The 12,986-nt window shown below is 38.8% G+C and overlaps 1 protein-coding gene across 2 annotated transcripts in view; it reads left to right on the forward strand.

The window, feature by feature from the left end:
* fam193a (family with sequence similarity 193 member A) overlaps positions 1–12,986 on the forward strand; it is a 29,109-nt gene that overhangs the window by 10,927 nt on the left and 5,196 nt on the right. The window contains exons 6-20 of one of the 2 annotated variants that reach the window (XM_088647467.1): positions 384–612; positions 1,078–1,202; positions 2,611–2,758; positions 3,670–3,744; positions 4,036–4,113; positions 4,403–4,518; positions 5,695–5,937; positions 6,527–6,680; positions 7,547–7,738; positions 8,365–8,616; positions 8,966–9,170; positions 9,566–9,835; positions 10,673–10,955; positions 11,230–11,416; positions 12,122–12,352. In XM_088647467.1, coding sequence (XP_088503593.1) covers positions 384–612; positions 1,078–1,202; positions 2,611–2,758; positions 3,670–3,744; positions 4,036–4,113; positions 4,403–4,518; positions 5,695–5,937; positions 6,527–6,680; positions 7,547–7,738; positions 8,365–8,616; positions 8,966–9,170; positions 9,566–9,835; positions 10,673–10,955; positions 11,230–11,416; positions 12,122–12,352 — 2,788 coding nt within the window. The remainder of the gene's footprint in view (positions 1–383; positions 613–1,077; positions 1,203–2,610; positions 2,759–3,669; positions 3,745–4,035; positions 4,114–4,402; positions 4,519–5,694; positions 5,938–6,526; positions 6,681–7,546; positions 7,739–8,364; positions 8,617–8,965; positions 9,171–9,565; positions 9,836–10,672; positions 10,956–11,229; positions 11,417–12,121; positions 12,353–12,986) is intronic. The other variant, XM_088647554.1, reaches the window with a different exon arrangement.

Genomic DNA, 12,986 nt, shown 5'->3' on the forward strand with positions numbered 1-12,986 from the left:
TTGTTTCTCGATTTTAAGAGAGAGTGGAAGATCTTGTGGCCGTGACACAATATCAGACATTTACGTCTTGTAAAACAGTGATTATATGTGGTAGTTTCTCAGTGAAAGGGGGGTAAAGTATATATCGGGAGATATGCTTGTTTGCTAGTGAATAAATGTATCATGATACAAATTCTAGGATTTTGTTTAGTCAAAGTGTTCCTCACTGGCTGAAGACTGCAGCCTCTTGTGGATTTCAGCAATAACCTTCCAATAAAGTACGTTGTGGACTTTTGTAACAGTCTGATGCTCCTTTAAATGTTTTGTTTCCGTGTTACAAAAAATAATGTTGTTGTTCTTGCACATCTTATGTGATGCATTGTTCTGCTTTGTTGGGTTTTCAGACTTTGTGAAAAAGACCCCTACCAGCTCTATCAGCGGTTAGAGCAGCAAGCTAGGGAGTACGTGCTAGAAATGAAGGTTCGTCTACTGAAGCATCTGTCTGTAGGCTCTAAGATGGCATCAGCAGTGCAAGGCCCCCCACAAGCACATCAGTTCATCTCCCTGCTCCTGGAGGAGTACAGTGCCCTCTGTCAAGCTGCACGCACAATCAGCACCTTCCTGCTCACACTGGTAAGTCAGCCTTCAGGTGGCATGTTTGTGGTGCAGGAAGTGGCATGCATGCAAAATTTCTGTATACAATCTGCAGCAGAGCAGCACAGATTCTGATTTAACAGTAGAACTAAAGGGGTAGTGTGGGGATTGGTAAAATGATAGGGCTTGTGATGTATAATTAAGGCAGACAAATTTGTTGTCTGTTGTAAAGTGTGAGATTTTAATTACTATATCACTTATTTGGGTTGTTTGTAGCTTTAGGTTCTTCTTGTGTGGGTTAACTAAAATGTGTGCCTTGGGTCTAGAACAAGAATAATTTGCAATTGCAAGTGGCAGTTTACAGTATTACACTCATCCCACGTGGTAAAAGTTCACAAAGTCAGAACCTCACCAGTGTTTCCCAGGCGTTTCTTTGAATTTTAAATGATGTATCTTGTATGACTGCGATGCATTGAATATACATCATGGATACATTTCTTGTAGGAAAATGAGCATTTAAAGAAATTCCAAGTGACATGGGAGCTACACAACAAGCACCTTTTTGAAAATCTTGTTTTTTCGGAACCCCTTCTGCACAACAATTTACCCAACCTCGTTGCACAGTTAAGGTAAGGTGGGCATTCATACAGAAAAGACGTTTATATTATCATTCTATGTTAAATTTACATTCATATTATCATTGTATGTTAAATTTAGATAGAGAAAAGAATACAAAAATACCTCATCAAAAAACATGTGAAGTTGGATATAAGTTACACTTACCAGGTTAGCTAGAGCTCTGGGCTTTTTTCTTAGCCATCAGTAACTTGGACTCAAAGTGTGATATTGTCATCCATTGGTGACACGCAAGTATTTTGTACACTAACTGTACACATTCATCTGAGTTGTTGTGCATTTGTGAACTCGTCACTGGATAGCAGGGATTACAGCTTGACTGATTTCTTCTCCACAGTTTGAATTATACTGCAGTTCAGTTACAGCTGAAGAGAGGCAGATCTATTATCCACATTGGCAATTAAGCAGATTGTGTTTGTGTGTAACTTGACATTGGAAAACCCAGCTTCAACATTTTTAGTCAACAAGAACTTTTACCATATGGTCACAAGGGAATGGAGCACTTTCTGATCACGATTTACTTCTTCAGAAGATAGAAAGTGAGATTGCTTTTTTCCTTGTCCTTGTTTCATTGGAAGAGCCTCAGTTTTGCCTGAAAGCCTTCTATGTGTGAGTTAAGATGAAAAAGACGAGCCTTTCTTTACCTCGCAACTTTAAACTGAGGCGGATCGAGTCGTTAAGTCTTGTCAGAACCACATGATCCCACATCTATACCTGATCTGATAGTTCAGGGATATTTTGCACTTTCCTGGCTCCAGAAATATCTTGTAAATTTCATTCTGCAAAGCAGAAAAGCATTTGAGCCCATTTCTGTTTCATGTCTCATTTATTTGAGCACATTCTTTTGTGTCGCTGTGGTAAAACATATCCTTGTATTCTAAATGAATTTCCCTTAGGAAGTTTTGAAATGTGTGTCAATTCAGCCAAAGATCCCCGAGTGTATTTCCTGCGCTAACCACAAGATTTCCCAAATTTAGGACTTTGCCGCTGGTTGGTGGTGGAGAGCAGCAATGTTGGTCTCTCTGCATTACTCCTCGCCATTTTATTACCACCAGCTGTTGTCACTGTGGAAAGACTATTCATTTTGAGACAAGACAAGATCTTTAATCATCATGGAAAATCTCTGAGATAGTTCTTCACCTGTAATCCTCCTATAAAACATCTTTAGTGTTGCGTTTGTACACAGAGTCTGTTAATTTTTGGAAACTATAATTATCTTTAGTAAACATTCAGTGGATGGGGATGAAATCCATTATTGTGCAGGAAACATTTTTGTTTTAAGATTTTTTAAGAATGTTTTTACAGCTTTTGTGACTTTTGTTTCTTTATTTTCAAAGAATCAGAAGAACATTTCAAACACAGCTGAACTTTGATGTACTTCAATGTTGTTTAAATTCCTAGGTGTGGGACAGCTTCACATGATTCCTACAGTGAAGATATGTATAGCACCCTGCTTCAGAGCTACCACCATCTTGACCAGGAAATGAATGTAGTTGCTGTTGAGTGGCTTGAATGTGAAAAACGGATAGATGATTATGTAGATGAACAGGTAAAACAAATGTATATACATTGCTCAGTTGAAATGCAGTACAATTTAGCTTGTCGTTTTCAGAACTTAATTCTAAGGATTCTGCAGTGGTGGGACATCCCCAAATGGCTCCAACGGCAATTAGTTTATTAGCAGTGCAGGCTGACAATTCATACTTTGCCAGCTCACGCCTGGGTTTTGTCATTAAAGAACTGATTAGGTTTCTCAAGAGGCAGGATGAACTGAGCTCGAGTCTTACGAGGCAACCTTGGCTTTCCACACTGCAGAGAGGCGCTGGTCACGTGTGAGCTTGCCGCGTTGTCAGGGAGAGCAGCTTCACGCCTCGGGCTGATGCTAACTCTCCCGTAAGCCCTGTGGAGCTCAGGCTGTGAAAAATCGCCCTGACGATGCGCATCACCGAGGGTGATGTTCAAATCCTAATCCTTTTGTAGGTGTGTCGGGTCTGTTGTGGACAGCAAGATATGGAGAATCTAAAATAGTTGATTTCCAAACTTTCTTAATGGAAAGTAATTTAATTTTTTAAAAAACACTTATGAATGCTTGAGGGGCTATTAAAGTGAGGAGCCATCTAGTTCATTTTGTTGCTGGTAGCTAGGTAATCTGAGGGTCTCATCCACCCTTTTTTTTGTGAAGAGTCACTGTCACTTTCAGTACCTCAATTGGGTGACTTGATCTAGACAACTGCAACTTTTTTTGTACATAAACAGCTTTCTCTGCTCCGTCGTCAATTCTCTTTAGTCTGTGTGTGACGTTGCTTTTATGTCCAGGGCCTGGTATCTTGCATTGCATTAATTAATTCAGTTTCTTAACTGTGGTAATTGAGATGTGGTAATTCACACTTAGTGAATTCATTCATCCTGAATACATTAAACAATCTAATACTGTATCCGAATATTTTGTCATTTTGACAGTTGCTATTTAAAGTGGAAGGGCAGAACCATACAAATCAAAGGACAGATCCACATAAGTCACTAATTAGCAAAAATGTAAGTACTCTTTTACTCTTATCTACAAAAGTGTTTTAAAGTGAATTTTATAACGTAAATCATTTTGTATGTATAAAGCTTTACATAAATGTCATGTGATCCTATCCTTCCAATATTGCATCATCATACAGTGTCTGAAACCCACATCTTTTTTTAAAAAAAGATGTTTTTGAAGCTGGTAGAAAAAAAGTAATGTCAACAAATGCTCGGTTACCATGGCATGTTCTGAAATTTGTAATTGAAAGGATCTTTTGTATGAAATTAAATTAATCTTCTGTATGGTTTTTACAGATGTCATTAAAAACAAAGCAACGCATGCTGAAAGAAGATTGGGAGTTCTTTAAGCAAAGAAGATTTATTGAAGAACAGGTAAAGACAGTATAATGACTTTTTCAAAAAATATTTCCCATTTAACCCATACGTTTTATTGTCGATGTTGCCATTAGTACAGAAGAAGTGGCATGTCTTGAACGAAGGACAATAATTTTAATTGAAAATTCTATACAATATATAGTCTTTCAGTGATTTTTGAAAAATGCTCAAATAAATTAGGGCACAATACTGAAGTTTTAAAACTTACGTTGCATCAAGCTGTTCTGCTCAATATTTTTAATTTTTTGTATGTGCGTGATATTAATACCAGTTTATGTTTTTACAGCTAACAAACAGTAAGAAATCCCTTACAGGAGACAATAATTTTACAGATACAATGAGACACATGCTTTCATCTAGGCTGAGTATACCAGATTGTCCCAACTGTAATTATCGGCGAAGGTAAGTACAATTGATTGGATGTGTTAGTGTTTCTCAGTAAAAACTTTTTGAAAATGTAAAAGCCCTGACCATTTTTACATAGTTTCACTCTCTGAGGCAGTGCCACATTAAATAGGGGGTGTGTTTCTATTGAACTGGAATGGTAAAAGACATTTTTGTTGTAGCTGCTTTTTTTCCAATGAACTCTGTATGTGGACACGTATATGTGTGTGTGTGTACATGCATGCTCAGCTGTATAGTTCTTAACCAGTCATTGTTCCTTTCTGTCACCAACCAAAAGAACCACAGAAGGGCTTTAAATGAAGGATCAGTTAAACTGGCATCACTTAGGTGAAGTTGTCGTTAAAATGGACTGTTATCTCTGTTTAAAACAAAGGGCACAGTAATTATTTCATTACAAAAGGCTCAAACAACATTTTCTGTAAAACCGCTGTCAAATACAGTGATGTTCACACCTGGTAAAACATTCATACTCTGTGTAAAAGCCTGGAGGAGCACAGAACAACAAAACATCTGTCACCAAAAGATCGCCTCTATCTTGAATCATGAAATGCTATTATATCATATACCCTCAAATTCAAAACATGCATTTGGTAGTAAACTGTTGATTACTTTTAATTTAGATTCTCAGCAATAGCTGGCTTAGTGTTTCTAACACAATTACTTTAACACTGCGTACTAATCTATCTTTAACCTAGATCCTAAAGATCTGTGGGATGTACAAATCTAACCTAGCCACTATCCAAGGAACCACATCCAAATTTGATATTAATTCTTACATTGTTAATATTGTTTGAAAAAGAGTGCACATGGTAATTTCTAAATTATTTTTCTTTTCAAATGTGAATTTGCCGCAACAGAAAAAATCAAAATCTGTATATCTTAAATACCATCAAGAAGCTGGTTTTGGTTTTCACATTCCAGTGTAAAGGGTTCTAAAGACCGAGTTATGTGTCTGAATGGTTGTTAATAGTATATGCAAGTGCTTAGTATATAATTAAGGAAAGTAGAGTTAAAGATTAGTTAAATTTGAGTGTTTTATATAATTATTGTATCAAATAAGGTTGTGTAATTGACAATTTGACGGCTATAGTCTAAGGAAGCATTTTCTGTTATAACTATTTACTTATCAGGGTGGGATTAAAAATATTAAAGCTCTCTCTTTCCCATCCATAGGTGTACGTGTGATGACTGTAGCCTTTCGCACATTCTGACTTGTGGCATTATGGATTCTCCCATCGCTGATGATCTTCATGTGACCAAGTCGCCAATGCAAGTGGAGTCTGCTCCTGACTATCTCTCTGAAGTCCATCCACCCAGCATGTCTTCTGCAAGCTCCGGCTCAGGACCCAGCTCCCCCATCACAATCCAGCAGCACCCCAGACTCATCCTCACAGACAGTGGTCCTGCTTCCACCTTGTAAGTCACTTCCAAAGCCCGGTTTTGCAAGCACCCCTGATCGCTGAAACCTTTTGACACCTGCAAGAGCTCCATCCTGGAACAAACATGGAGTCTAAGGTCAAGGAGAGACTTTTAAATAATACTAGTTTTCATGATGCCATGGAGGCATTTCTACCACACTGAAGGAAGAATTGTATTGATTTTGTAATATGATTTTTAATATGATATGGTGTTGTGCAAAATCTCACTTTCTCAGTTTTTAGTATTTTCCACTCTGATAAGAAGAACCAACAGTTTGGACAGTTGTGTGCTTAATTGGATCAGAAATCAAAATAACACCACCATAAACCTACAGTTTTCAGTAATGAAGACTTGCAAGTGTTCTGAAACAATCCTTAGAACCCATAGAACCTTTTAATCAGGTTTGATTACTTTGTGTTTCACATTTGTTATTTTGACAACCCATACTAATCTTGCAGAAATAACCCATTAAAAATCCCATGACTTTTTCTATGTATGTGTCCTTAATAATAGGGTAATCTTAATGATTTGTCCTGCCAGTTTTCTAGTGCAGACAGAATGTTGAAGAATTTGTTTTTTTTCCTAGCGGCAGTGATGATGATGAAGTACCTCCGCTATCTGCTAAGTTTGCCGATATTTACCCATTGGGTAGCTATGATGACGCAGAGGTAGCAGCCAGCATGAATGGAACTCATGGTCAGCTGAATGGAGGAGGAGAAAATATGGCGTTAAAAGATGAGGTGCGACACTTTGTAATCATTTATATGTTTTTTTTTAAGTGCAATAGCAAGATCTCTTTATAGTATATTTTAATGGATTAGAAGTGTTCATTAAAAAAACGTTTGAGGAAAAAAATCATACTTTTAAAAAAAAAGTTTCCTTCCCTCTGGGTTTGAGTTGTTTTTGTACATTTTCAGTCATACTCAGACTGACATTCTGATTTAGCAGAATATCACCCTGCGTCTCACAGCTGGTAACTCACTGAAGCTAGGCAGGTGTGAGCCTGGCCAGAACCTGGATGGGAGACCTCGAAAAAATGTTACTGTTGGAAGAGGTGTTAGTGAACCAGTAGGGGGCACTCATCCAGCAGTCCTAAACTCCCCAATGGATACACTTTACTGCCGGAAAGGTGCCGTCCTTTGGATGGGGCATAAAATCGAGGTCTGACTCTCCAGGGTCATTAAAATTTCCAAGCGTGTGTCTCAAAAAGAATAGGGGTTTTAACTCCAGTGTCCTGGCCAAATTTACCCCTGGTGTTTTCCTCTCATGGCCTCCTAAAAACCTCCATCTATGGAGAGTCATAACTTCATCACCCTGCTCTCCTTCCCACTGATAGCTGGTGTGTGGGGAGCGAACTGTGTGCACTTTGGCTGCTGTCACAGATGGGGTGGTGGTGGAGGAGAGTCCCCATTTCCTGTAAAGTGCTGTGAGTGGAGTGTCCAATAACGCGCTGTAGAAGTGAAAGGAATTATGATTATTATTGACGTTTTGTCTGAAATGGATGTAGCCTTGGTTGGCTCAGGAGGTTTAGAACAGTAGAGAATATTGGTAACTGAGGGGGTCTGGGTCACGTTCTAAGCGCCCCATGTGCCATTTCTCCGTGCAGTCCCCGCGGGTGAGCAGCAGCAGCAGCAGCAGCAGTAGCAGCTCTTCCTCCGAAGCAGACGACGAGGAGGCTGACGGGGAGAGCAGTGGGGAGCCCCCAGGGCCGCAGGAGGGGCTCCCTTCAGGAAGGAGAGCTTCAGCGAAGGATGACATGAGTAGCGATAGTCCTCCGCCGTCTTACCAGAACCAACAGGTGCAGATAACATGACTCGGGTCCAGTTCGTAGTGAGGCGATGTGTAATTATCGCTGTGCTGTTTCTGTCCTTTGTACTGAAGATTGATAAACTGCTTTGCCTTTAGTACACTGCTTTGCCTTTAGTACACTGCTTTTTTGAAGTTCTGTGGGGCGGAATTGAGATAACTCGAAGAATCATTGAATCTCTTTTTAGTTTTCCCCTAAGAAGTCTAACTGGCTGAATACACAAGATGTCTTGCCTACAGCCTTTCTGAAATGTATCATAAATTAGTACTGTTTAGTGTCCTATGAATTTTATGGCTTAAATTTGAACTTTTTTTCTTACAGCTAATTAAGTAATTAGTTGTAATTAGAATACCCAATTTTGAGGTTCCATATTGTTATGTTAGACATATGCCGAGAAACTCAATTCATGCACAGTATATTGGTGTGACTTGACCGATTAACCAATGTTTCTTTCCATATGTCCTTTTAAAATGTTATACCCTGGTGTTTTTAAGATCCGCTGTAAATGTGAGAATGTGTTTGTGTGCATTTCTGTATATGGTTTGCCTATTTACATATTTTGTCTCCCTGACTGTATATCTAATGTATTTTAACTTGTTATTTTATTATTCCAACAGACTGATCAAGTTCAGCATGCTTGCGAATGTCATGTTTGCAAGCAGGAAGTATCTGGTATTAATGGAACGACACTCACGCCTGGGAGACTCCATCCTGGCCACCAGTTCTTAACAGAGAAAACTTCCCATCCTGCTTTGCACCTTTATCCACATATCCATGGCCATCTACCGTTGCACACCATCTCACATCTACCTAGGCCCCTTCTTCACCCAACCCTCTATACTAGTCCGCCTTTTACACACAGCAATAAGGTAAGGCTACAGGGGATTCTGTGGGATATTTAAAGTGCTGTTTTATTCCCAGGTTTAATCTTAAATTTTGTTTATTTTTTTAGGCAATTCAATATGATTTTTGAAATTGTCACCCAAATTATATTGTCATTGGTTGACTGAAAGTATTAAAATGGAAAGTTATTAAAATATTATTAAACTTCTCTCCTTCTTGCTTCACTCATAGTTCTTTATTGTAAGGATTATTTTCTTATTTTTATTAAATGTTTTTTTTTATGTATGTATGAGGAACAACTGTTATATGCAATTATCATCCATACGTAAATACAGTCTCAGCAATTATAAAGTGATTTATGTGTACATTTTGCAGACGCCTCCATCAGCCCCGACAACCAACCACACAGGCAAACATCAGGTTTTCAATGCTTCACTTCAAGACCATATTTATCAAAACTGTTTTGGGAACACTACAGACTGGAACAGTTCACTCCCCCCGTCTCTGAAGTTTGAAAACATCTGGGAAACATCAGTCATGAACTGGAATCCAGCAATTTTTCTGCAGGAGCCGCTCTCAGGTGTGACAGTTGTTCTGTTTTAAATAACATATGTTTGTGTAAGTCAGTATATAGGCATATAAACGTATTTATGAACCCTTTCCGGCAGCGGTCTCCCATCTGTAGTTCCCATCATAGCATCAGTGCATTGGAAACAGTTGACCGTACTGGAAATTGGATATGTAGAGAGATGTTTTTTTCACAATGCGTTTTGCCAGTTATTTGGAAAGATTAATCTTCCATGATTAGGCCTTTGGTTAGTATGGTCTTTAAATAAATGTTTTCACAATAATGACAGCAGTGAATACCAGAATGATTTATAGTAGCCGTTGTTGTTAGTTTAACACATGTATTTTCACCGATTCATATCGTTGCTGTTGCTGTGTATTGTTGCTGAAATGTCCTCTTTCCTAAAGGTGATATGCTTGGATCGGCTCTCCCGGAAATCAGACCAGAAGTTCCACCACCATCATCCAGTGCTGAAACCACAACCCCTACAGAAACCACAGAAAAAAAGAACACAGCCAAGAAGAAATGTCTCTATAATTTCCAAGACACATTTATGGAAGCTAATAAAGTTGTTATGGCAACATCTTCAGCAACCTCATCCGTGTCCTGCACAGCTACTACTGTCCAGTCAAGTAATAATCAGATCAAAGTTTCATCTAAAAGACCCACTTCTTTAGGTAAATAGGGTAGGAGGAGTATGAAGGACTTGCTAGCCATGTCTTTCAAGGCTAGTAACACCAAAATGCACTTGGAACAAATCTAGTCCCATAAATGTTTGCATTGTTTCATAAATGCAAATAAAATTCTAATTTGGCTATAATTCAGTTCATCGTTCTTATTATATTTAACCTTTGGAAAACTTGAAAATTTGTTCCAGGAAAAGCACTTCTGAATTAAAACATTGCAGACTAGAACTTTAGCATAGTTTCTGTATTTTAATGTCTCCAGATTTAAGCATTTCAAGCATTTTGCTCTGAAGATATAAGCTTTTTTATTTTTTAACATTTTAAAATTCGTAGTTTAGAGAAAAATCCAAATTTGGATTCCACGGAATTTGAATGCGATGTTTGTGATAATATGCAAACCTGTAAATTTAAGACTTTAAATTTAAAGCCCTGATTCATCAAAACTTAATGGGCATTTATCATCACGTGTTTTGAAGTTATTTAAAATTGAACCTTTATGAAGTTACTATACCTTACTGAGGGAACATATTAGACAATACACTATTTTGACTGAGCAGTTTAATTTTTATGAAAGCTTTGGGTCTTTAAACTGTTTAATCACCTTGATATTACAAAATGCAAAATTTTAAAAATGTATTTTATCAGCACTTTTCTGTGTGTAATATGCACAATAATATGTATACAGTGATTTTGAAATATTAATTGTGTACATCTTTATTCCTTTTTTTTTAGGATTATATTACCTTTATCTAATGTTGGCTGTATGTCAGATTAGAAACTAGCATGTGTACTTTTCCTGACCACCATTTTTTTTGTTGTTCTTTGTAGGTGAGGTATTTCACAATCTAGGTAAAGAGGACCACAGACACCCACCTCCAGTTGTACCTAGAAATAGCCCGACAGGTTTAGCTTCACTCCCTCCTCTTAGCGCCACAACATTCTCTCCAGCCACCGCTCCTCATCTCCCCACTATTGGAGCTCCAGCTTTCCCAAAGACGGCTGCCACAGCCCCTGGCTTTGTGGACCCCCACCAAGGCCTGTGCCCTCCCTCAGCAGCGCCCCCTGCTGCTGCCACCGAAAGCTCTGTCAGCGCCCCGCCCAGCGTTTGCAGGTTTGTCAGACGGCTCTTTTTTTCCATATTGGTGCTGAGCGGATTCATGCACACATCTGCGCCTCCTCCGTTGGCAAAGCGGGAATATACCGTCTTTATGGATTTGCCTAGTTGTGCTGGCAGATGTGACGGCGTGCCATTTAAACATTCAGAGCTATGCTACAACTTAAAGCAGTTATTGCCCCTGTAATGCACCGTGAAGAAGAATCCAGACAGTCGTCAACAGGTTCAGCGCCATTGTTTTAATGGTTTTGGTGCCCGTCTTTGGTTTCAGTGACCCGGACTGCGAGGGCCATCGATGTGAAGGCAGTAGTGCATATGACCATCAGCAGTACGACGGCGAGGAGAGCCAGGATGAGGACAGCTGCTCAGAACACAGTTCTAGCACTTCGACATCCACCAATCAGAAAGAAGGAAAGTACTGTGACTGCTGCTACTGTGAATTCTTTGGCCATGGGGGGGTAAGACTACATTTTTTTTTTAATGGATTTATTAGCTTACAGTTTAATTTGACCTCAGAGAGGACTTCCTTTTTGTTCAGATGTTTTTACACAACCCTAAGGAACAACTAAATAGAAATAACTAAATCTGTAGCACCAGTACTTTATCAGCATATTAAGGAGGACGTTTGGTAGCGTGCAGTGTTTTTTAAAAAATGTTTGAGATATTTCATAACTTCTTCGTTACTTTTACATCTTTTTAATTTCTATTATCCTCTGAAATTAATCCTAAAAATGCTGTGCTGTCATGTTAAATGAAGCATTTTCAACAATATAGTGAGCACAAATCACCACCACGAATAACACCGCAGTAACACAACGGGTGCCTTGACCTTGTTCATCTTTCTTGGCCTGGAACAGATTCTGTTCTGTAATGCTGTTCCCTTTCAGATTTTCTGAATTTTTCCATATTATGTTTGATCACTGAATGAAGCTCTGATAACGTTCAGTGATCAAATAACACCAAAGTTTAATGTGTGTTTCATTTATTCCATGAAGTCATCCAACATCCAAACGTTGAGGGGAAATATGTTTTTAAATACCCCCAGCCCGACTCTGTATACATGACTACCTTATTATTTAAGAACCATTAAATGAGTGACTTTAGATTTGCCATGGGTGAACAACTCTCTTCATAAGCCTCTAATGCCGATTTCTCATCGGCAGCCTCCAGCGGCGCCAACAAGTCGGAACTATGCAGAAATGCGCGAGAAGTTACGCCTTCGGCTCACAAGGCGGAAAGAGGAACAGCCAAAGAGAGGTGACCAGCTGCTGGACAGGGAGAGCTTAGAAGACCACCGAAAGGTAGAAGACCTATTACAGTTCATAAACAGCGCCGACTCCAAACCTGTCAGCAGCTCTCGGGCGGCCAAAAGGGCGCGGCACAAACAGAAGAAGGTAAGCACAGATGCGATTTTTTTTTATTTGTTCCCACTGTTATGATGAAGTCATAAAAAATTGAAGTGGCTTTGTAAATTTCAAGTGTATTCCGTTATGTCATTTTGTTCATGTACACTTCCGATGTTCATGAAGGACCATAAACTGTGGAAAGTAAGCTTTTTTAATTAGTGTTTATAAAACAACTCTTCGGTGTTTCATTGGCTGACCAAACTACTATGTTTAATTGAATCACAAAACAAAGCTGTTTTTGTAATTTGCTGGCGGTTATGGGTCTCACCCTTAACCGCCAGCAGGTGTCACTTGATCACAGTCTTGTAGCATTCTCCAAACTTGTCCCAGCCTGCACCACCTCTTAGCTAAATCCTGTACTACTCTGCAAAGAGCTTGTCAGATCTTGCAGGAAGGATGGTTTTACTGGCAAAAAGTGTTAGCAACAGTTATATAACAGAAATGTAACCTTAAATTAATATTTAATTTGTTCATGTTTCTAAATTCTTTAAAACTAAATAAACATGATGCTCTGGCATATGTAGGCAGTGCAGTTACATATATTTACTATATTCATGTGAAATCCAAACTTGTGCTGTCATTATTCAAAACTTTATTTGTACTGTAACAAGATCATATTTGT

This window comes from Lepisosteus platostomus, chromosome 1, assembly GCF_059453375.1.
Source record: "Lepisosteus platostomus isolate fLepPlt1 chromosome 1, fLepPlt1.hap1, whole genome shotgun sequence".
Taxonomy (NCBI): domain Eukaryota; kingdom Metazoa; phylum Chordata; class Actinopteri; order Semionotiformes; family Lepisosteidae; genus Lepisosteus; species Lepisosteus platostomus.